Raw genomic sequence first — 24,767 nt, forward strand, 5'->3', positions numbered from 1 at the left:
TGGCAAATGAGGTTCCAATATACCTTGTTCAGTCTCCACATTTGCCATTTTAGTTACTTGTCTTTCTAGTTTTTTTTTTTTTTTGCATTTGTGCCAACCGCCTGATGCCAACCATCTGTGGATTCTCTAATATGACAGCAACACAGGCTGCGTTTGTATTCAGGGCAGTTTACATCTTTGTTTGCCAAGACCTTTTGCTGTTATTATGCAGCAAATTAAACGTGAGAACAGCAGACAGGCCGCAAGGCCCTGAGCAGCCTGGTTTGTTTGTATAGGAGTATGTGAGCTGTTGCGTGGTTCCTTGGTTTTTGGTCTGTTTTAGTAACAAACTGTAGTGCTAATTTATGTTTAGTATGAAGAAGTGGGTTTAATGAGCGTTTTCTGAAGTGAGGTGCGGTGTGCTGCGTGAGCAAAAGCCGCTGGCACGCGCGGCGCCGTTCCGTACGCTGGAGGCTGGCCAGGCACCCTGGACCTTCGCGCCGAGCACTACCTGAGGGTTTCCGGGTTTCCATTTTGTACAAAGAAGATTAATGTTCATGGACGTGAATAAATTCCCTTTAATGATTTGGCCTATAATCCCCTTGCTGTATGATAAATGAGTATTCTGAAAGTACTTTGTTCTTTGAAGAATTTTTAGGACAGCTCAGATAATTAATGTTTTGTTGTGCGTATTTGTTACTTTTTAACTTTTGATTAACGAGCTGTGTTTTTTACAAAATCTTTCCTTCTGACGGGGTCCTAGAGATCCACGGAAACACACACGTATTCTTTGGTCCTCATGGTCATTTTGTATTTTTCAATCACAGACATTTCAACACGTCCAAAGGACGGTCGTGTTGACCTGCTGCCCAGGCCCGGCTTGCACGCCCTCTCCAATCTGCATGTTTGGACGTAGCTTGCAGGTGGAGGAGGTGAAATATGTTCTTACCCCGCGGAGACTGTGGACCCTTGCGGTCTGCGCCCAGCTTCTCGCCCCTGGGCTTCGCTGCCTGGGCGGAGGGAGCAGAGGGCGGGCTGAGCAGCGCTGCCCAGCGTGCCTGCCGCCTCGCAGCCTGGCGGGCGAGCCGCAGTGGGGGCTCGGTGGCAGGTCCCTCGGCGTGCTGTCCTCGAGTCCTGTGCCGTTGCGCTCTCCCCACCTGCCGCGGCCAGTGCGCCGGTCGCGGTCCTCACCCGTCTGCCTCGTCCCTGCGGAGCGGAAGGCCGTCTCCTCGCTCGTCTCAGCCTCTAGGATGGCAGACGCTCAGCTGGAACCCGAAGCCCCCAGGCCTCTGAAAGCCAGACGTCTTCTTTCTCAGTGACTTGCGTCGCCGCAAAACTCGACTTGAACTTAGGCGAGCTGCTCGTGGCCTCCTATGGATCCCCGGCGTGGCACGGCTGTTCCTGCGTTGAAACATGACCGGGTTCGATGATGGGATGGCGTCCCGCCCTTTGGGAGAGGGTCCCGTGAACGCGGGCTGCGCGCCACATCCGCGTCGGCCGTCTAAAACAAGCTTTTAGACAATCTGTTTTCCGAAACAGTTGGTTAAGGATCCTGTGTAGGAACATTTCCAGTCTTTGTTTAGGTAAAAGCTGAAGCGCTAATGACACTTCTGAAGGAGAGAACCGTTAAAGGCACTAGAATCGGGCAATGGTCCTGCGAAAAGCAGGCGGTTTTAGAGCTGGGCAGGGGTTCTTTGTGAGTGAAGGTCGACGTCATGTGCGTCCACGAGGCAGACGCGGGAACACCCGCATGCGCCGGTGGTTCTGCCTTCCAGGAGCTGGTCGCAAGCGACACACTCGTGTTGCTTCCACCCCCCGGTGATACCTTGGAAGGTGTCGTTGTCGATCCAGGGGGCCGGTCGTTAGAGCCCAACATTAGGGCTTTTACAATGTGCACGGGACACGTTTTTCTCACTCCCGGCCTGACACCTGCCAGTGTGGCAGGGTATCGCGGACAGAGAAGGTGTTTTTGTCACTTGGTAATTTTAGATGACTTATCTTAAAAGGTCACTTGTTGAAAATTAAAACACTGTCTTTGGGAAAGCCCACTTTTAAAAACCCTAACCGATGTCGCCTAGTACCCGCGGGGCGTCGGCCCCCCACTTCTCCCACTGTGAGCTCCCTCCGTGTCGCTGGCGGCGCTCTGGGCCTTCCTGAGGTGAAAACGGAATAGAAGGATATCTACGGCCGGCGGTTTCCTCCTGCGCTAAGGTCTTGGTGCGGGTCGGATATCTCTACAGACCCTGGGGAAAGCACACTCCGGTGAAATGTAAAAAACAAGGGAAGATTGGGAGAAAACGGATGAGATGGGAAATGTAGGAATACACAGGCATATTTTAATTTTATAAAAGGAGCCTGAAAAGTGGCGTTGGTGGCATTTAACAGAGGCGGGGACCTGCCGTGTTCCTGGGCAGCGGTAGCTGTCACTTATTATAAAGCGGCGAAGGGCACAACCGCGTGCGCAGCCGCGCTGGGGCGTGAAAGCCTCGCTGTCCCCTGAGGTTCCCCCTGCTGTCCTGCCCGAGACGACTGCCCCCGTGGACCGGGCCTGGGGGCCGGGGCCAGCCGGACGGAGGTAGGGGTGTGGGTGCGGGAGGTGCATGGTGACCTCGCCACGGGCCCTGGCGGGACAGGGGACGGCCCCCAGGTTCTCCGCAGCACGCGAACCAGGACGTTGGCTTCCCGTGAACACTCACGCACGAGAAGACGGTATTTGGAAGATGAGCTCTGATAGGAACGAACATCACACCCTGGCTGCAAAGGTTGGTCAGATGCTGGAACATGATACGAAGAGGAATTTCGAATCTCCTTCCTTTGTGAGACTTTAAAAATGTTCCATTTATTACCTCAGGGTTTGGTATCACATGAAAATAGATAACTGGAGACTTTAATAACAGCCATCTGTCTGGAGTTTGGCGTTTGGTTTTTCTGGAAGGAGAAAGGCTGGACTGGATTATCTCTGGCTGCCTGTTAGGTATTTCCAGGCGGACGGTGTCGGGCTCAGGCAGGAAGACGCGAGTCCCAGGTGCCGATACTCTAACGGCTTGCGGGGACCCCCGCCGACGGCCTGCGGCGGGCGCACGGCCTGACCTTGCCAGCCTGTCTGAGGTCACACCCACCACTTTCTCCACGGCTCCTTCCGTTCCAGCCTGTGGCCTCGTTGCCGTTCCCAGATGGGACCTGAGCTGTTGGCACCCCAGGGCCCCTCTGCCCACCTCATACCTCTGTGCCCTCTGCCCGCATGCCCCTCCCCGCCCCCGCTGGGCTGTCCCCTTCCTGGGGGGCTCTTCTCAGGCCACCTGCTCGGGGGGCTCGGCCTGACCGCCTCCTCTGGCCGAGCCCTGTCCCCTCCCACCGCGCCCTCCTGCTCTGCTGTGCTGCCTGCAAGTGCTTCTCTGTGCCTGAGGCTGTGAACTGGGCTTGTCACTCAGGGCTTCACCTGCCTTGTACTGAGAGAGTCCTGGACCCTGAGCAAGTTCCTGGCCCGGGGCAGAGACTCCAATATTTGTCGAATGAATGAACGAATGATTGCCTAAGTGTATCATGAAAATACATTTATTGGGCTGGTTGTGCTTTATTTTATAAAGTATAGTCTTAGAAATCTGACATTTGTTTTCCCATCCTAAGTCTGCAGAGGTGAATTCACCGTCTTTGCCTTCATGCGACTTGGTGTTGGGAGCCGCAGAGCTGACCACTCTCTCCTGTCCCCCCCGCCCTGGACTCCCGTTGCACCTCCACACAAAGCGAGCCCGGGAGAGGCGGGCGGGTGGTGTACGAAGCAGGGCGAGCATCCAGGGCCTGCAGCGCCGGCCGCTGGACAGGCCCGGTGTGAACAACGTGGATCCAGGAGTGTTGGGGCGGCGCCCGCTGCGTTGGCAGGTGCCCCCTGCCCCACGGGAAGGCTGGCTAGAGCGGACCAGGAGGGCCCACCGCGCTGCTCAGCAAGCCGCGGGCGAGCCAGGAGAAGACAGGATGGAACTTGGTTTGCTCACCTGCATGTTGACAATGTGAAATGAGGGGCTAGTGGAGAGGTCAGCTTCCCTGGTTAGGCCTGCGCGTCCTCCTCATGCGGAAGCGAGTCAGGAAGCAGGTGGAGAGGGAAATCGAAGGGGTCGTCCCGGCGTTCCCCCGGCTCCCAGCTGGGGAACCACGTGGTACTGCCCCCTTCCGTGGGGCACGGAGGGTGGGCTGCAGCTGGCTGACCCCCCACACAATTGCAGTTGCGACACACGCGTTACGATCTACCTACAAGTAAGTGATCCGGACCAGAAGGCAGCCATCAGCCCAGGGTGTTCCTGAGCGTTTGTGGCAATTGTGGGTCATCTGGACACGGCCCCAGGAAACAGGGAGCTCTATTTGTGTGTATTTTGGGGGGATAGAAGGGTGTTAATCCAGCACGTATTCAACACCTGGTGATAAGGAAGGTACACACTTAGGAAAATCACCATGGTCTAACCTCGATCTGCGAATGGCTGGTACTGACTGCACGGGTCAATTCAGGAGCCTTTTGTGTTGCAGGTCCGCGGGAGTAAGGGAGAAGTTCTGTACATCTTGGATGCCACCAACCCGCGGCACTCCAACTGGCTGCGCTTCGTGCACGAGGCTCCGTCGCGGGAGCAGAAGAACCTGGCGGCCATTCAGGTGGGCCGAGTCGCTTCTCGGTTGTCCCGAGCTCGGGGAGGGGCGTGGACTCGTCGTGACTGCGCTCCGTGTTTCCAGTTGATTTCCCGGCGGCCGGCTGCAGAGGCAGCCGCTAGCTTGCGAACGCAGAGAAACGGCAGCCTGTCGGCACAGGCAGGGGAGGGCGGGACGCGCGGCGGTGGGCTCCGGGCCTCTCGCCTTATGGGAACCCCGGATGGGATGGATTACACAGGCTGACAGTGTCTGTGGCAGGTCATGTTGTCCAGCACTTTTAATTCATTCCATGAATGTTTATTGGTCGTTTTTTAAAACTTTGATGGCTTATCTGGCTCATGGCACACCATTCTGTGTTATTGTTGGGAAAAGGCGTCCTGGACAAAGCTTGCTCGGGTATGACCCCACAGCTAGACTTGGGACTTCTGAAGGGCAGGGGGTTAGTCAGGGTTCTCCAAAGAAGCAGAGCCAATAGGGGCTGTGTCTGTCTGTCTGTCTGCCTACCCACCTAGCGACCCACCCGCCCAGCTCGGGACAGAGCGAGGCACGGAGACGCACCGTGAGGCCCTGGCTTAGGCGGTCACGGGGGCCGGCCAGTCGCGGCGGCTCTACAGCCAGGCGGAGCCGAGGCCCCGACCCAGCCGCCAGGCCAGAGGGCAGGTGTCCCATGGGCCGGGCACCAGGCAGGATGGCGCCCCGTCCTCGAGGAGGACGTGCCTCCGGTTCCCTCCAGGCCTTTAACCGATGGGACGAGGCCCACCTACGTTGTGGAGGGCAGCCTGCTTTGCTCAAGTCCATCTATTTAAATGCTAATCTCATGCACAAATGTCTGCACAGAAACCTCTAGCAGAATGTTTGGACAAATGTCCGGGCACCTGGTGGTCCAGTCAAGCCGACACATAGGACGAACCGTCCCAGGTGGGAACCGTGTGTTTGGTGTGTGGGTTCTCGTGGCCTAGGGCGGCCTGCATGTGACATGAGGCTCTGACACCTGCTCTGAGCTGGATTTAGGGGGCCCTCAGTGGGAATTAAAGGGGGAAGAGAAGAAGTGAAGGCAAGAAGAGTTCAGAGGGGCTCTGTCGTTAAAACTCATTGACCAGATGATTAAGAGAATAAAGAAGCAGTACCTTCTGCTCGGACATGGAGCGATCGCTCACCGACACCTGGCACCTCGATTTTAAACTGAGGAAGAGAGGAGGGAAAAGAATAAGGGAACTAACCTTTTTTTGAATATTTACCCTAGGGGGTGTTCCGGAAGCTTCGCCCGCCGTTTGTCAGGTATCGATTAAAAACTCAGAGCTCCCTATTTGCTGAGCGCTACGCCGATGCCGCCCAGTTCCAAGTATAACACCGACAGCGGCAAGCGGAGAAGCGCACAGTCAGCTTTCACAGCAGCCGGGGGTGCAGGCATCGGGGCTGTTCCATTTCCTCGCGCCCTCGGCCGCCCGCGTCTTTTTTTCAGTAGAAACAAGTGCTGCATAACCAATGTGATTACTGTCTCTTTTTAGGTGGAAAACGAGCGGTGACTCTTTCCAAAGGATTGGGCTGGAAGGCACATAGGACCTTTCGGCAGCCAGACATATTTGAACCACTTTTAACACTGTTTATGATGTGCATTGGTCCCGTTGATGCGGCCACACATGTAAACGGGTTCTTTTCCTGTGCACAGACGTTCATTTTTCACGTATCTTACATGTTTTCATAGTTTCCTGAGGCAAACCCATCTCACGGGACCTCAGTTCTGTTCTAATTTTAATTTATAGACTCTGTGGTTGTCTTTTTGTTTTTGTTTTTGGTTTTTTTTTTTTGTAAATTTACTCATTTCAGAATTGCCTGGAGCACTATGACATTTTTGCTCAAGTGTTGTTTGGTAGGTTCTTTAACGAAGGGTTTTAGGAAATATTCTTTTCAAACTAGTTTTCTTTCCTTACACCTACATAGTGAGGCCAAGCTTTCCTCGTGCTCCTTGGGTTGAGGCTCCCCCCCCCCCCCCCCCGCCACTTATTTATTCCGGGAGGCCACACGCCCCGCAGGCCCCTCCGCCTGGGCAGCATCTTCTTCCTCTGCATCAGCGGCATCGCCGGGACCCAGGGAGGGGCCGGCAACCCCAGGGGGACCGGGCCGGACCTGCCGAAGGGGTGGGGGGCGTGGGACGTGCAGGGACGAGCCAGCCACAGGCACTGCGAGCTCCCCCAGCGCGTGATTGGGGCAGCGGCGGCTCGGTGCAGGCGGAGGTGAGGACTCGGCCTGCGTCCCCACCCGCCGGAGCCGCCCCTGTTGGAGAGGGGCCGGCGCGCTGTGACCGCCGCAGGGCGCGGGCCTCTGTCAGCTCCCCGGGGTAGCGTGTCTCCTACCTGAACAGTAGCTGGGGTCGCGGGGTCTCAGGGTTCAAAGCCACACCCGCGCGGGGCAGGACGCACCCAGGCCAGCAGCCTCCAGAGGGCGGCCTCCCGGAGGCTCCGCGCTGCGGGCGCGAGCGCAGTGTTTCCTGTGCAGCGTTAGGAATCCCTTGCCTTCCAAACTGCATCTGAAATGCGGGGCATTCAGGATATTTTTTATTTGAGCTGCACATCCCCGGAGTGGAGCAAATGAGAACCATTTGTGGCTCTGTGGCTTTCCTGGTGGAAAACGTCAATACTTGGTCCAATGTTTTTTTGGACAGGGGATTAGGAATTCGAGGTCTGTTTTGGCAGAGGATTGGAACTTCTTTTTGGAGACACGATTATATTTCTCGTTGTGCAATTTACTTGATTTTGGGAAATTTGCTTTGGAAATGATGATTTAAGGATCCGAATTATTGAAGAAGGACCTTGTAGGCCAGCAGCCGTCCCCACAGGCCCACGTTTCAGAATAATCAGCTGAACCGTGTGTTCCGACTCCTGAAAACTATTTCCAGGTGAACCGGAACATTCTAAGAATGAAAGATGTAGCTTAAAACGAACCAAAGAATCCTGAAGCTCTATGGGAAATGGGTGATCCTTACTAAATGTTGATTTTGTTACACTGAAGGAAAAATGTGTATGTAATAGTTGAAAAAATATTTGACTTCAGTGTTGGTTAGGCTTTGAAATGTTTCTCGTCTTTTGTGATAGAAAACTGCTCGTTTAAATACAAAACTAGGCCACTTCTACATCTCATGTTCTTACGGACATATTTTTCCTTAATCTGGCCTGGGACTTTTTGTAAAATATTTTCAATGTAAACGAAAGGCGGCTTGGTGTCCTAACCAGGAGCAGCACAGGGGAGCCCGGCCGGGTCGGCTCGCCTCACGAGGGGTGTCGGCTGCCGGGACGGACGGTCTAAGGGAGTTGAAAGAGCGCTGGGCCTTGAGCCGAGCTCTGGTGGGACACAGTCCACCCGTCCTGCGGTGGGTGGGGATCCCTGTCACCTGGAGGCCCATGTGATCCCTGCGGAATGCTGCGCCTCGCGGGACCAGGAGCCGTGGCAGCGGCAGCTCTCCCAGAGCCCGTGCTGGCCGCAGTGCAGCGGGGCAGCGCTGGGCGGGCGCCCGGGCGTCTCCCCGCAGAGCCCCCGACGGGCTCCCTCCGCGGCTCCCCAGCCTCGGGGCCCGCGGGCTCGTCCCCAGCGCGGGCGCGGAATTCCGGGAGCTGGGGCCCCAGCGGCACAGCCAGGCGCCCGGCAGCAGGGAAGAGGCACACAGCCCCGAGCCGCAGTTCCCTCTAGTTCCATTCTTTTCTATTTGTCTCTTGTCGGATTTATACAAGTAAATTTCTACAGTATTTTCTAGGGTTTTATGGAAGAGTAAGGTGCAACTGTCTAGTGATTTTCTTCAATAATATCCTAAAAATATCAGTTTCAGAGCTTGCAGATCTGTCTTTTAATGTTATTGTCCAGTAATGTAAGTAAATACTTGTCTTTCAGTAGGGAGAGAGTTTAAACGGAAGTAAAACTACCAGCCCCTGGTCCCATGAAGTTTGAAATATCAGCCCGGCTGTGCTCACATGCTCCTGAGGGGTGCGGGGAAGTTTATTACTCAGCAGTTTGTTATTTTCACTCAGGAAGGCGCACGCGGTGTCCAGGCAGAGGGGGAGAGAGCGGCGGCCCAAACGTGCGGCGACGCCGGAACCTTTCCCTCGCACACGGTTCGCTTCGTAATTGCATTTCATGGGTCGGGGCAAGTCCCCTGGTGAAACCTGACACGTGTGGCCTGCCTCGCGCCCCCGCCCCCGCCGCCCCCTGGCTGCCAGGCAGCAGTGGGAGCCACAAGGCAGCTGGGCCAGGCCTGCCGGGCCGCGGCGAGCCCGGGGGCGCCGTGGGCTCGGGCCGCAGGAGTCGTTCGGAAGAGTTTCGGTTCCTTATCAATAGGTAGACATCTGTCATACTGTGGGGGGGATCTTTTTTCCTGATGGTTATTAGCTTTGTCTGCCGAGCTCTCTACGAATGATACTGAGGTACAGGTTGACACAGAGGAAAGCTTTTTGTAAAGGAGAGTTAAGGGAGAGGTTATTAAGTATGAAACCCTTACGTGCTCTTTTAGTGTTTTTTCTTTTCTCCGCCGTCACCCACTGTCCCCTCCTTCTGTTGATTACGGAGCAGGAGTCCGCACCTGACCCCTCCCCCACACTGGTCTAGATGGTTTCAGTTCGTCAGCCCAGCATTCGTTCCGAAGCCGCTCTCCTTCGGTGTTGCTCACCCATTCGTCGTTTCGGTTGGGGAGGCTGGGTTTTCTCAGCTCGCTCCGTCCCCGGTTTGACGCGCTGCGCCTTTGCCCGCCCCGCACCCAGGGTTCTCCTTCCAGGGTCCACAGGTGGACACCAGCCTGCGGGCGAGTAAACAAACGCAGGCGACGGGCGTCAGGGACAGACGCAGCGGGAGGCGCATCGCCCGCGGCCTCCTCTGGGTCACGTGCTTTTGCCCACAGTGGAGACCCGTGTTTCCTGAAAAAGCAAGAGGCAGTTACTGCTGCTGTTCCGAAACAGCGGAACCGAGCCCCAGGTGCGCGAGTACGTGGGGCCCATCGTGGTGGGGCACGGCAGTGGGGAAGGACGAGGGGCACGTGATCAGAGGGTGCTGCGGATTGTCAGTCATGCCAGGGCGGGCGGGCGGCCGAGGGGGAGCTTGGGAACAGGTACCCCCAGAGACCCGGGGTCAGCGTTGTGAGATGGTGGCAGAATCAGGAAGAATTAGCCGGACGCATGGTGAGCTCATTTGGCCCCATCTCTGGCCCCTGCGTGGGGCGTCCATTGTCCTAGTAATTCTCTTGTAGTGGAGACCACCCCCACTTACAAGGTCGTCTCTTCAGCTTGCCACTGACACCCTAGTTAGACGTTCCTTTGGGTCCCGCGGCACCGTCCCTGCCAGTCGGGTGAGGCCGGGAGGGAGACACGGCTGTCCTCTCTCAGCCTGGGTGTCCTTTCCTTCACGTTCGTCACCAGGCTGTCCCTGTGGCTGACTCCGGCTCCGCTGGGGGTGAGCTAATCCAGCGGAGCGTCACCACTTTACAGATGCAATAAAAGGGCTTCAGAGGTGGTAGGCGACTTGCACAAGGTGACAGGGCTGGGGGTGAGGGAGGCAGAGCCGGAGGGGCGGGCGGCGGCCCCCGGGGGGAGCTCTTCCTCCTGCGGACGCGGGTCAGGAGCCCCGCTGCGACGGCGCCCCTGTCAGACGGAGGCAGGAGACGCGGCGTCGCTGCCTCCTGTGCAGGGGATGGAGGCCACAGAGTCAGTAAGAGGTTCCGAGCCCAGGGGCTGACCAAAAAAGGAAAATTATTTTGTGAGTCACTGAAAAGTGAACAGAAAGAGTAGAAAACCATGTGGAGACAGAGTCCCTTTGGCTTTTAAGACGTCGGGTTATTTTAGGCCCCTTGGAGCCCGTGCGACGCTGTGAAGGGGACATCGTGGCTGCGCAGGCCAAGTCGACTTCCTTCCCGCCGCCGCTGCGCCTGCGTCCGCCGTGTGGGGCTGGCCCTGGGCCTCCCGGGGCGGCCCTGAGGATCTGCCGACCCCCGATGGGCCCCGACTTGCCCTTGTGTAAAACGTGGCCAGGGTGGGGCCCCTGTCGCGGGTGGGCCCTGTTGCTGGCCATCCCTCTGTGCCCACGGGGCGTGCTCTGTGCACTTGGCACCATTTCATCCTCACAAGACTCTCCGAGGGGGGCGCTGCTGACCCCACTTTGTAGAGGGCGCGCCCGGGACTAAAAGGAACTAAGGTGACCTTTCTGGAGGACACATAGCTAGTAAATTGTATGCCAGGATCCCACGTGGCACCTGTCTGCCTCCAAAGCAGAGTGTGTCTGTCCCGCGCACCTGACATTTCCGCCTGCCCCTCGTGAGGTCACCATGATGACCTGATGAACAAGGCACGGGGCGGGGGGAGGGGCGGCGGGGGGGGGCAGCTTCAGAATCCTCGGGCTGCGAGGTCGGCCGAGGGAGCGTTGCTCCTCTGCGGGAGCTCGGCCGCTTCCCAGGCCTCGGCGGTGAGGTCCAAGGCAGGGGCCGGGCGGGGGCGCCGTGCACCCTGCTTCGCCGGCGACGCGTTGGAGGCCCGAGCGACGGACCCCTGACCTCCGTGACGCGTCCCCCAACCCGTGCGCACGGAGACCCCGGGGGCTGGGGGCGGTCACCGCTGTGGGGGGCAGTGATGCCGATGGCCATGTTTGTATTCAGACCATTCCTGTCCAGTGAACCCCTCCAACCCGTGCCAGTCGAACACGACTCTGCGCGCACGGCGACTCGTCTGGACGCGGCATCCCGAGCCGGCTGCAGGGGTGGGAGGGTGCGGGCGGTCCCGCCGCGGGGGCCGCCCTCTCGTGCCCAGCGCCGACCCCTAGCGGGGAATCAGGACGGCGAGTCTGAGGAACCTCAGCCTCTGCCGTTCTTTCAGCTCCATCCTGGTAAACAGACCAGGACTCTCCCGTGCTTTTCTAAAAAAGTCAGGTTATGGCGGTGACATGGGTGACTAAAATCACACAGGTTTCAAGGGCACATTTCTATGATCCGTCGTCTGCATACAGTGTGGTGTGCCCGCCGCCCAAGGTCAGGTCTTGTGTGGCCGTGATTTGACCCCCTCTGTCACCCCCGCCCCCGCCCCCGGGAAGCACCTGCGTGGTCAGCACGTTTTTGGCTGCCCAAAGGGGCAGCTTGGCGATTGTCTTATGATCCAGAGTAGTGTTTTCTGGGTGGGGGATATGAATGAGTCTTACTTGGCAGATTCGTTGAAGAATAACAATTACCTTACAAATGGCTGCATTGACTGGTTTTCTTGATCAGCTGAGGGCAGGGCCACCTGAAAGTATATGTTTGTGGGCAGGGAAGCCAGAGGGTCAAACCGGCAACCTGGCTGCCGTTTTGCTTTGAGTACTGAAGGAGACTTACTGTTACATAGAGTCACAGCTGTGACGCCTTGAGGAGCCTTCGCCGGGGACTTCCCCTTGGTGCTGCCGCTTCGCTCACGCCCCGTACGCACCTGTCAGGCAGCGGACGCTTCTCAGAACCATCACGGCAGCACACGGGGAGGGGCAGCGGCAGGAGTTCAACGCGAAGAGACAGCTAGATGGCCGCCTCCGATACGACGCAGGTTGGCGTCATCGCTGTGTGGACATGTCCCCTCTGACCACGTTTGTGGCACAGGCCAAACCTCTGGCTGGTTCTTGGAGCCTCTCATGCTGGCGTGGCTCTTACTCAACTGCAGTTTTAACCGCTATATTAAAGCTGTCTTTTACCACAGAAGCCCTGATGAGGCATGCCGTGTCTTGTGATTGTAGTTTAAGTTAATGTATCATGTTTTAAAATTAAAAATTGCTATCTTTTCTTGGCGCTATGAAGGTTGTCACAAAATTAATGACTACTATGTGAGAAAGGCATTCCAATTAACTTTCGTGGATGTTGATCAGATAAGCACTAAGATTTATGATTGTATTCCGAAATCTTTATTAGCTGAGTTCTTTGTTGCTTCGGGTAGCTTAGCGAGTGGTTTTCCAGCCCCTGGGAAGTGCGGCTTCTGAGTCGATTTTACAAGAGGCCTCTCGCTGGCTGAGGGCGGACGTCGGTTTTTGTCTGTCTTTGCTGCACAGAGAGTAACCATTGTATAGAGGTGAATTTAGTGTTCTTGGTTAGACATAACATCCGTGTATCATTTCTGTCTCTTCCACGGCATTTCTCACATATCCTGTTTTTAAAATTACAAAGTCATCTCTTTGTGGGAAAAGAATCTAACACAGCCTTGAATGTAGACTGCTGCTTCTGCCGCCGAAACTGAGCCACAACTGTGTAACCGCTTGCTGCGTATTTCTCCCGTTTCCCACGGGTGCTGGGCGCTCTGCGTACACATGTGCATGCATACACGCGGACGGGCTACGCGCACACACACGCCCCTCTTCCTCCCCGCCCGTCTCCTTCATGTGAGTGCTGCGGTGGCACCAGAGCAGGGAGGCCCCTCCGCGTGCTGGGCCTCACGGAGCTTCTTCCCCGTGGAGCCTGTAGGGGCCTGGCCCCTCCGCCCCGTGCCCACCGCCAAGGCTCAGCAAGTGCGGGCCGGGCTCTGCTTCTCTGTCCCCAGCAGCCGCCCTGGGATCCCGCCCAGAGCAAGCTCCCAGCCCACCGGGCTGCCTCTGCCCCGCCCCGGCGCCCCTGGCGCCCCTGGCCCTCGGGCTTCGTGCCCCGCGGGTTCCGAGTGTGCGCTTTCCTGGGCTTCCTGGGGAGAGCGCTCGGCCACCCCCCTGCTCGGCCGTTCGGAGTGAGATTTCTCCCGCAGTCCTGTGCCATTTCAGCCCCACCTGAGTTCTGTCTTCTGGAATTTTCTGAAAAGCATTGGCATGTTGGTGGAACTTGTTTTCTCCTCCCTATTGTCTTTGGGGGGGGGGGACAGAGGTGCCGCGGTGACTCTGGTGGTGCTTCCAGCCGTGCGGGTGCCTCATCTCCCCTCTGGCTCTGGTCCAGCGTTTCGGAGATCCTTTCAGGGCTTGTTTGCGGTGCCTTCGGTTTGCGTTACAACTCGAAGGCTCATTTTTCTTCCCATTTTTGTGCTAAGTGTTCTTCAAAACGACATCCCAGATGCTTTGCCACTTTGTCTGATGCCGTCAAGTCGCACGGAACTTTTTCCTGCGTTTCTGGGCCTCGCAGGCTGGACCGCGTGAGGCCAATTAATGATGCAGATTCACTGTAGAAGCTCAGGTGATCACCCGACTTGCTAGGTACAAATGTCGCTCTCCACGATATAGGTTTGTATTTCATTTGAAGGTGGCTGAATAGTGTCTGTTTCCTTGTTCAGTATCCAGATTAACTGGACATATAAAAAAAAAGTAACAGTAAATTTTTAAGGGGGCCTGGTCCTCAAGTGTCTTAAAATGATGTCTTAATTACTATGACAAGTGTGAGAGTCACTCAGCAGTGTTTCTTACCATCGTTGAGATACACTTGCCACACAGCACCGTGTGTTTTTAACATGTGGCCGCAGGAAGGAGAGAATATTTTCTACTTGGCGGTGGAAGACATAGACACCGACACAGAGCTGCTGATCGGCTACCTGGACAGCGACATGGAGGCCGACGAGGAGGACGAGCCGCCGGTCGCCGCGGGGACCCAGGAGGGGGAAGGTAAACACGCTCGAGGTCGGCACCTGGGGGGACAGGTGCGCCCTCCGACAGGATCTGTGAGGGCAGAGGCAGGAGAGAGACAGACCTGGGGTGCGCCAGGGCGGCCTTGTCAGGGGCTTGCCCAGCACTGCTCTCTGAGGGGGTCCAGCTGTGTGCCCCCCTTTCTTCCAGCAGGAGGAGCATGGTGGCGCGGGGTGGGGGGCGGGGATGCACCCAGCATCGCTGCTGCCGTGGCCACAGGGAGCTCCCCGCCGGCCGGTGCCCGGGGCAGCCAGGAGCGAGGGCCCCATCCCCAGCCCTGGACCTGCCGCCTGTGACCTGGCTGGCCACTGCCTCTCTGAGACTTGACTTTCCCACCTGCCTGCGGGGACGGCAGGTGCTCAGGTGCGCGGGGGGCCGCACGGGACTACCCGGGGCCTTGCTGTCTCGCGAGTCTTTGAGAGCCTGGCGCCTCCGGAACGCTCCTTCTGCTCTGATCGCAGAGGCCTGCGGAGGGCCCCCGCAGGGCCGCCTGCAGCTCGCGAGGACCGCTGGTCAGACCTGCCCAAATCTGTCCCGCGTCCAGGAGGTAGCAGATCCCACCGCTGGTCAGCAGCCGGGGCCACCGGGCCCGGTTCTCTCCAGTCACCGCGGGAGTAATGTCTTCTGTAGGAGTCCTCTCTGCCCCTGGCTGGGAACGAGGCGCCTTCCGCTGGCCACTCGAGGCTTGTTTCTTTGTTTCACTTGGATAGTTCAGGGGAAGCTGAGGACAGATGGGCTGTTCTGAGTTTCAAATATGCACGACACCGTGTGGCGTGTCAGACGTTGAGTGATGGGAGGGTTTTTGTATTATTCTGTGTTTCCTTTGTTTCTGTGTTTGTTCTCTGCCTCCATTGCTCCGCTGAGCATGTTGTTCATTGTGTCCATTATTTAAACTTAAAATCTCCTACTTGTGTATTCCCACCCTGTTTCTCTTCGGTTAACAAAGTATCAATTTTCTTTGTTTCTGTGAAGAAGAATCAACAGAAAATAGATTTTTAAAACATATGATTTAGGTACTTATAATGTTGCTATTTTTGCTTTAGACTTTGGAGTTTTGTTTAACCAAACCAAAACCAACCAACCAGCAAAAGAAACAAAAGAAAACCACTCCGATGTTTAACAATGGAGAGTTTTGTTACGTCAGTTATGGTACCTTCATTTACAGTGTTTTTTTAACTTTTCCATTTTAAATGGAAAAAAGAGCAGCACGTAACTGCATATAAGGAGCAACCACACATGGGGCTTTTCCTGGGCTGCGCATCAAGCGAGATGCGCGGAACCCACATCAGAAGCAGACAGTACCACCGGTCTCTTCGTCATTGGGGATTATTGGTCGTATTTATTTTCTTCATATTTCCTGCATTTTCAAAATCTAATCTCGTTCGGTCATTAGAAAAAAATACGTCATTTAAATATGCACCTTGGGTAGAGCTGTTCCTGAGGGTCTGACCGGCCGGCGGCGGGTCACCTGCCTCCCCGGCGCCCGGGCCTGCCCTGGGACCTGGGCCGTCTCCCGTGGACGGGCCGTTCCCCTGGTGATGCAGCATCATTTTCCTCTTTGTGCAGCTAAATGTGAACTCAAGATGACCCGTTTCAGGGAGAGCTTTTGCTTTCCAGTTCAGCAGTTGTGATACCGTAGCTATTTAAATGGAACAGTTAGCATTACAGGGTGAATCAAAAATTGATTTTGTAAAAATTTGGTAGAACGTGAGTGAAATGATTTTAAAAAACAGTGTATTTCTCTCTAGTAACACTTCCTGTTATTTTCCATGGATAACGCTATGAGTGCGCACAGAGGCAGCGAGACTTCACGGTGCCGGTGCCACTGAACACAGTGAATGGGGTTTTCAAATGAGGGGAGACCCGCGCGGCCCCTTGCAGGGCCGCCCGACGAGCCCGTGTCCTTCCGCTCGCGCAGGCTGCTTCGGCTGCGACGGGGACCGCGCCTGCCCGCAGTGCGAGTCCAGCTTCGCCAGCGAGGAGGTCCTGGCCGAGCACCTCCTCAGCCTGCACCAGACGCCCCGCGAGGAGAAGGAGTTCAAGTGCAAGGGCTGCGGGAAGACCTTCCCGGTGAAGCAGGCCCTGCAGAGACAGTGCGTACCCGCGGCGCGGCCTCCAAGCTGCGCGCCGGCCTCCGGCCGCTTGGGCCTCGCCTGCCTGCGCGCGTGTGCGCGACAGAGGCAGACGCGGGGGGCGGGCGGCGGGCAGGCATTCCCGTGTCAGCGCCCTTAACTCACCTTTTCTTCGGATAGTTGGTGGACTCTTGAAACGTCCTGGTTAGGAATTTAGCGAGTGACCCTTGCTTGTGCGGGTCAGCCTTTGTGTCCGCCTGCGCCCAGGAAACCACGGGACCGCTCCCCTGAGCTAGACCCGCGGAATTCAGCGGGCGCTGGGGGGGGACCGGAGGCAGGCGGCGGCGTCCGCACCGAGAGCCCCGCTGAAGTCGGCCCAGGCGCGGGGCTGGAGCGGCGGCCCTTCCCGGGGGCTCGGAGGGGTCGTTCAGGGAGGGGCGCCTCTGCTGCTCCACTGACTTAGTAACAGCACAGGCCATTCTTCCTCCTCTTGAGCGTTTACGGTATCGCGAGTTATTGAAATCGAGAGAGTAGATACGTATATTTGTAAACTTCTATTTTTAACAGAATGTCACTTTGCATATGCGCAAGAAATCTTTACCATAGGCTTCATACTTCATTTTTTTATTCATTAAAGTAAAATTTTGAAGCAGGCTGCATTTCATAGGAAGACTGTTGCCATAGGTTACGTACCTCCATTTTGGCTCATGAAAAGTGAGATGAAAAATTTCTGCTCAAAACTTAAAAACTGAAATCTGTTAAATTTTTGTAATAACAAGAGATTAAACATTTGGAAATTCTGTTATAAGCCCCTAAAAAACAAAACAAAACAAAGGCTATACACTTTAAATAGACGTTATTGCTGCCTTCCAATCAGCTTTTCTTGAATTTAGTATTACATGTGCTACACTGAAGACACTTTTGCTAAAAATCTTAAAGGGCACAAGACAGAATGAAGAAAGAGGTCACGTGCATGACTTTATTCAAAGCAGAGGTATTTTCGTAAGTTGTGATCTTGGATTTGTGGTTTTTGTTGCTTGTCTCTGCTGTGACCCCCCAGCGTCCTTCAGTGCCCTGCGAAGAGCCGTCTGAAGGATTCTTCCAGAAGTTTCCAGTGCTCCGTGTGTGACTCCCCCTTCAGCTCGGCGTCCAGGTTTGTGTCGGAGGGAGCCGAGGGCTGTCACGGGGTACGGGTCATTTCGGGGTGCACGCTGTCTTGAGGCAGTGAGTGTCGGGGCTCCAGACCTGAACCGCCTTCCTTCCACCTGCCCCGGTGACGCGTGCAGTGACCGTGAGCACGTGCTGGGGGCAGGCGTCACAGTCCTCCCCCTCCCCCGGCCCGGCCCCTGTCCCGCAGTTGTGAGCAGCACCAGGAGACTTGCCGGAGCAGAGCCAGGTTCGTGTGCAAGGCCGGCAGCTGTGGGAAGAGGCTGAAGAGCAGGGACGCCCTGAGGAGGCACCAGGAGAACGTCCACGCGGGTGAGAGGGCCCGGGCGCAGCGGTGGTCCCCTGCGGTCGCTGTGGAGTGGGGCGCGGGCCTCTCCCCCGCAGTGCGTGCGGACGTGGGCCTGGCCGTGGCCGTCTCCCATCACCCAACGCTGTTTCCTTTTTGAGTTGATTTCCGCAGAATTTGTCATTTTCCTGTCTCAGTTCATCAAAGCTGGACACCTACGCTAGAGTCTAGTTGTGCTTGGTAGTCAAATGCAGTGGGGTTTTTCAATGGTAATTACGCTTCATCTTATGGGATGTTCCTTTTAGTAGATTTAAACTATTAAGTGATGCTCTCTACCTTCATCTGTTTACAGTAAAATTCTGTTTTTAATGCCTCTCCTTCTCCTGTGTTGGAGAAAAATACCGCCTGCATTTTCAGATGGGAATTGAGTGTTTGGATGAGTAACTTAGAATTCTTCATGGCTGGGTAAACAAGGAAGCAAGCGTAACGTGGGACTGTCACTTAGCTTTCCGCTGCTTGGCACACGGCACAGCGCTTAGGCCCAGGGATCGGGCCCATTGCGCCGCGCTGAGCAGGGCAGGTGGCGGCGGCGTCGGGGCGAACCTGCCGCCCCGGACCCTGACCTTGAAGGAGGCAGAGGTCCGCGGTCCCACCTTCTGTACCCACACTTTCCCCACGTGCGTCCTGTGGCCCTTGGCTTCCGGGAAGGGGGCGGAATGGCTCTTCCGGACGCGAGGACCCTGGATGTCTCTTCTCCCGTCCTGTGTCCTCACATTCAGGAGACAAGGATAATGGTGTCAGCCTCGGTCTCCCGTGGTGGTCCTTGGGTGCTAATGCCCTAGGCACCGGTGTGAGCGTGGGTGCTGGCCCCCACGTGGCGCCTGGCCTGGGCGGCGCAGGTGTGAGCGCTGGGTGAGGGCGCAGGGAGAGGGAGAGGGGACCGCCTCGCGGAACAGCTGCCGGGGGCGGCCGCGGCGCGGATGTGCGGGGCGCCGACGCGTCCCCTCGGGCGACTGTGGCTGACTGAAGGGAGACGACGTTTTTCTGGGCTCGGGGTTCTGGGGCCTTCCCCAGGCTGGTGAAAGCAAGCCTGGCTTTTTGACAGACCTGTCTTCCTAGGTTTTTTAAAAAGCTGTGTGTTTAAAACGCTGTTCTTAATTTTCTCCATCTTTGTCTGTAATGCATTATAACAGATCTTTCTTGTCATTCGTAATGTTAGCTCTGCTGAACTAAGTGAAATGCCAGATGCTCGCGGGAACTGTCCCTGGAAACTTGCGTCCCCGCTCGTGACGGGGCATGTGGCCCTCAGGCTGTCTTATGTAAGCGTCATTTCTTTGAGGCTTCTTGTAATTGGCCTTGGATATTATAATATGACTCATTCAGGAAGCTCGCGGTGGTTCTGTAGGAAATAGCTGGCCATACGAAGTCTTTATTTTGCCACGCCGTGGGCCGTGGAAACGTGGAGCTCACTGTGCCTGCCTTTCGCTGGGGCTGGCTCACAGGCTGCTCACTCCTCGCCTCTCTCTGGCCCTCCCTCCTCTCTGACCGACACAGACTCTTGGGGAAAGGGTAGGCCATATTCCGAAGCGGAGCAGTGTTCACACATGGGGTTGTAGAACCCTTGACTAGAAAGGCAAGTATTCCATGAAGGAGAAAGACAAGGTCTTGCCGCTTTTACCGCTGATGATGACCAATTGTTCTTGTTAGTGATATGAGCTGAAGATGCTGAGAAGAGAGAAGGTGAATTTTTAGGTGAGCATCACATTTTTCCATAGAAACTGTGCACGGGGTGGCGGGGGTTCCCAGCCCAGCTCCCAGAGGCGAGTGTGGCCCACCCGTGCTGAAACTTGTGGAAACCGGGCAACGGTGTGTTCCATCCTGTTGTGTTAACGACGCATCTCTAAACTGTGTCAGTAATGCGTTCCTAATATTTTTGAAAATTGAATATGAAAGTCAAATACTAGATTTACCTGAATACAGGAAAACTAAACTGGGTCAAAGACTAGTTTTGGCTTTGTGGGTGCTGTTGTCCTTGAACCTAGAGGTGCTAGTAGGGAGGTGAGAACCTTCAAGTCGCCCAGCAGGACACAGTGAAGGGGCTCACTTCCTGACCCCAGTGCCCATCCCCTCCTTTGCGCGGAGTCTCTGGGTGCCCCTGGGAGATTTTGTATTTATGGGAGACAGTTTCTGTCCGTATGCTCAGGTGATGGTCGTAAACTGTCCCCGTATTTCTTCTCAGCGGAGGGAGGACTCCAGTTCCAGAATGAAGACTAGAAGATGAGAGGGGAGACGCAGAAACACTGCAGCCGGTACCCCTCACTCTTCTCACTTAAATCGTGACAGCCTTTTGTTTCTATTTTAGGAGATCCTAAGAAAAAGCTCATATGCTCAGTGTGCAGTAAGAAGTGTTCTTCAGCCTCAAGCCTGCAGGAGCATAGAAAGGTCGGTGAGATAAAGATGAAGGCTCCTCAGAGCGGAAGATTTTTTTAAAGTCACGTATGGCATCTGCCATGGACATCTACGTTGATTTTTTATATTGTAAAGACAGAGCTTGTCGTCAACTTAAATACAGACACGTTGCAAAATGCGAGACTGATAGAAGAGTAGGTTCTTCCAAAGACCGCTTTGAGTTACTGTCCAGGATTGATAGGAAAGTTTCTTGAATGCAGTGTTGTGTCTGCTGAGTCCTCACCTACAAGCTTGACCGGTTGCTGTTAGTTCAGATCTTGGTAGAGCTCAATCCCAGCTGGCAGTGGTGGAGCACAGCCCCTGAGCGGTCTTTGGGATACTGATGACCGATTAGCTCAATGCGGCATTTCCCCCATGGCAGCGGAGCTCTGCTATCTTAGCCCTTTCGAAGCCCTACGCAACTGTGACTGACTCCTGTAGTTGGGCACATCTAAGGTCTCATAGAGGTTGGTTGCAGTATTTCACATTGCCAGTAGGTGGTGCTCTAAGATGATGTCAAATTACATTTTCAGCCAGCGTGGTATCCTACATTGCTATTTACTATTCTACGCTGCAATAAGATATACAGTGATCCTTCTAAAAATCACTTAATTTGAGACTTGAAATTTAAGTTATTACCCTCCATACCGATTTAGTACAGTGGACATTTTATGAAATGTATGTTACTCGGCATTAGGCATAAATAAATAGTATTAGCTATCATTTTCACTTTATATCTGATTGTTCTGTTAAACCTCTGAAAGAGTTTTTAAAATAGCTTTGGCCTAAATTTTCCACAGTAAATAAGATGAAAAATGCTTTCGTGCACAGTAAATACTTCTATTTTGTAATCTGGGGACTATAAACGTTCAATCCAACCTTTTAAAATGTTTCATATTTCAGAAGCCGTGAGCATTAAGGAGTAAACAAGTATTATTCTGCAGTATTTTTAACAGTTTCCATTTATATATGCATTAATAATTTTTTATATTTTATAGGCTAATAAAAGCTTAACATTAAAAATGAAAATAAGGTATATGATTTCATTTAGGTATGTCCGAGAAGGCATAACACCTTTAGAGTATCTCGTCATTAGAAAGGGTGTTGTGGTGTGTTGGAGAAACAGAGTTTAAGAATATAGATCTGCTCTCGCTGTCTGTAAGTAGACAGTACCGGCCAAAGGAGGTGTCCAGCCGGAGCCTCGGGGCAGGCTCTGCTGGTGGCAGGGCCTGCCTTTCAGAGGTCCGAGCCGGGGTCTTCTGCCTGTGCCACGCGGTGCCTGCCCTCTAGACGCCTGGCAGACCCCGCACTGCTTGCTGAGGGACTGTGGAGGTCTCTGGACTCCACTCCACTCCCCGGTCCCCGGTCACATGAGCTGCCCCGGCACCTAGGGGTGGAAGCCAGACTTGCGGAACAGCACCTTCCTGCTTCTGCCTTTTCCGCTTTTCCCAGCGGAGTCGACAGACCCACCCAGAGTCGGCTCTGCCCGGAGCAGGGGCCGGGCTGGCAGCCTCCGACCTGCCGTGTGCTTGGGCACAGGAAGAGTTAACATAATACACTAGTGCAATTCTTTACAGAAAGGGTAGATTTAACATGTACTGCCTAGGTCAGCAGTATTGCATATTTAAACAGTGTGCACTCTTATGTGCTTTCAATGACATGTTTTTACTCAGTAACCTATGCTCATTGCAATTTCAGTTGATGTAGGATGGAATGAATACCTTAGGGCTGAATGATAGTATACAGTTTGGTTATTGCCGTAGCAGCCGTGTGCCCGTTTGTACTTTTACTTGGGTCCTGTATAATTTATTTGGCTTTGACAGTTGATTTAACCGTCACTTTAACCTTTGGCAGATTCATGAGATATTTGATTGTCAAGAATGTATGAAGAAATTTATTTCAGCGAATCAGCTGAAACGTCACATGATCACTCACTCAGGTAAAGTATATTTGTTTTATTTATACTGAAATCACTACCGATGCCCACCCTGTCATCCTCGGGAGCTCGCCGAGGGGTGAGCAGGGCCCAGGCTGTTCGTTTTAGCTCAGCGGGTCCCTCACAAGCGATTCTGAACAAGTTATGTCACTTCCCCAGACCCCTGCCTGCTGCTCAGAGCAAAGGCGGTGGGACGAAGCAATGGGGGACCTTCGAAGGCGCCGCCTGACTTGTCCCTCGGCCCTCCTCGAGCCGCGGTGCCTGTGGTCTCATCTGGGGGGCGGGCGCCCGCGCGTCGGGGCGGTGGTTGGGGTGGAAGGTCAGGCGCCAGCCGTCCCAGCCGAGGGCCCGACACCCAGCGGCCTGGCAGCAGCCACGGTCCCTGCATCCCGGGGGCTTTGGCGTTCTACCTGCGGCGCTAATAAACGTCAGTGCGCGGTGCAGATGCGTTTTCAAAGCCATAGTTTCATTTTCAGCAAGTTTGCATGATAAATAGGTCTGTTACACAGATTAAAAAAAAAAATCAACTCTGAAAATAATTTTTGCTTTAGGAAGTCTCTTTCTAGACTTTAGGGTGTCCCTACCTTGAGGCCATGAAAGTCAGTGTTTTTGAACATCCACTCAGTCCGGAGACACACAGAGGCACTTTGGCGACTGTCCCCGGGAGGCTGGGAACACGGGCCCTTCTGGCGTGCTCTCCCTGAGACAGAGGGTATTTTTTTAGGCCTCGCTGTCAGCGCCCGCTGGACACTGTGTGCGTGGGGTTTTTCTCAACCGCCTGAGTGTGTGGTTTCCGCAGAGACGCGGAGCCCTGTTTGTGACGGTGGGGGCAGGCGCGTCCCCTCTGTCTGTCCCCGTTGGGCCACCCCGGCGCTGCAGTTGGGGCCCTGATACACACGCATACCGACTGGCAGGGTTTTCATTGGGAAGAAGGTTTCCTCACTGAATTTAAGTCGCTCTGCCCAAGCGACTTTAGACGTTAAAAGAGCAAACTCGCGGTCTGAGCCTGAACAGGCCCGTGTCGGCGCAGGTGGGGCGGGCGGCGGACTTTGTTCGGTCGTGCTGATTGCGTTTTAGTGGGCACATCCATAAGAAGTGACGTGAGGTAAGGCCGTTTCCCTTTTTATCCTTTACTTTATGTAGATAAAATTAGATTATTGTCTCCACTCATTTTTCACAGAGAAACGACCCTATAATTGTGAGATTTGTAATAAATCTTTCAAGAGGCTCGACCAAGTGGGTGCCCACAAAGTAATCCACAGCGAAGACAAACCCTACAAGTGCAGGCTCTGCGGAAAGGGGTTTGCCCACCGGAATGTTTACAAGAATCACAAGAAGGTAAAAGCTTGTCATATGGTCACTTCCTTTTCTTGCCGATTTGCTGACATGATTTCCGATTGTTTGTCTTTGAAGGCGGTCTCCCATGTCTGGCGCAGGCCGTCCCCAGAACAGGTGGAGAAGATTGTGCTGCAGTGTCAGCCCTCACTCGGGCCATGTCCCCGGGACCCCATTTCTGTCTTCATTCTCTGTTGAAACCGCTGTCCCCACAAGCAAAGTGTCTTCCAGTCCTTGTAAGACCTGGGCTAATTACGCAGCCTCTGTTCCCCCCTGCCTTTCCGTGACCTCGGACGTGCTGCTCCTCCTCCTTTCTGAAGCGCGCTTCTCAGCGGTGCCATCGCGGTCTCTCTGGGCGCTGGTGCCCCTCCCCAGGGGGTCCTGGGCGCGCCGGCTGGTCCCCTTCTGTCTTCTCTGGGACCACTGCAACCGTGGCTTCTGCTCTCCACTCTCCACTGGCAAATTCTAATTGCTTTTTAATCCCAAGCGTCAGACGCGCATTTACGGCTGCTTGTCGGGCACGTAGCTGGGCGCCTTTTTGACCCAGCGAGTAGGGCTGGTCCCAGGAGGACCCCCTGCCCTTTGGGCTCCGATAAACTCCTTCCGGAGTTTCCTATTTCTGCGGATGACAAAAGCATAGCGTGGCCCCTGCGTCTCCCTGGAGCCGGAGCCCCTGTTTGAAAGCAGAAGGCTGCTCTCAGAGGTCCTCCCTCTGCAGTGTCACTGCCGTCCCAGTGACGTGCTGCCGCCCTGCCCCCGGGGACCGCACACCGTCATCACGCGAACGCCTGCCACTTGCCACGGCGGTCGCTCCTGCCAGGGAGACCGCCCTGGAGCGCACCTGGCATCTCCCGCGTGTGTGCTCGGGGCCGCGGCTGACTCCCGCAGCCGCGAGAAGTCACAGCGTACGCGCCTCGCCCGTCACCCGGGTCCCTGCGCCGTGGCCTCGGAGAGCTTCTCCGGCTGCCTGGGCTTCAGTCCCTGCGTCGCCGTTCCTAACACAGCCTGACACCCGCCCTCGCCCGCGTGGCCCCTCCAGCTCCCCGGGGCTTCCTCCTTTCCGGCAGGACTCTCTCCCAGCTGCCGTCCTGCAGTCTCCTCCGCTGGCCTTCGTGTTTCCTGCACTGGACTCGCGTTCTCGTTCCGGAGTGTGTGAGCTTTGCCTGACCTCCTCGGGGTACATACAACATAGCGTTTGAGTGGAATTCAGGAAACTTGTTCAAAGAGATGACGTCTTAGAATTGTATGTTAAAATGTATTGGTGATATGATAAATATTTGCTCGTTGATTTCGGTTGGTAGAGGCATGCTGTTAAGTAATGTGTATACACACTTTT

At 55.1% G+C, this 24,767-nt stretch overlaps 1 protein-coding gene across 2 annotated transcripts in view; it reads left to right on the forward strand.

Annotated features, from left to right (window-relative positions):
* PRDM5 (PR/SET domain 5) overlaps positions 1-24,767 on the forward strand; it is a 76,120-nt gene that overhangs the window by 18,976 nt on the left and 32,377 nt on the right. The window contains exons 3-10 of one of the 2 annotated variants that reach the window (XM_054561990.1): positions 4,498-4,620; positions 14,028-14,205; positions 16,106-16,280; positions 17,320-17,412; positions 17,617-17,738; positions 20,075-20,154; positions 22,015-22,099; positions 23,277-23,434. In XM_054561990.1, the coding sequence (XP_054417965.1) occupies positions 4,498-4,620; positions 14,028-14,205; positions 16,106-16,280; positions 17,320-17,412; positions 17,617-17,738; positions 20,075-20,154; positions 22,015-22,099; positions 23,277-23,434 (1,014 nt within the window). The remainder of the gene's footprint in view (positions 1-4,497; positions 4,621-14,027; positions 14,206-16,105; positions 16,281-17,319; positions 17,413-17,616; positions 17,739-20,074; positions 20,155-22,014; positions 22,100-23,276; positions 23,435-24,767) is intronic. The other variant, XM_054561991.1, reaches the window with a different exon arrangement.

This window comes from Pteronotus mesoamericanus, unplaced genomic scaffold, assembly GCF_021234165.1.
Source record: "Pteronotus mesoamericanus isolate MK-2021 breed Mesoamerican mustached bat unplaced genomic scaffold, CSHL_Meso_final contig_163, whole genome shotgun sequence".
Lineage (NCBI taxonomy): Eukaryota > Metazoa > Chordata > Mammalia > Chiroptera > Mormoopidae > Pteronotus > Pteronotus mesoamericanus.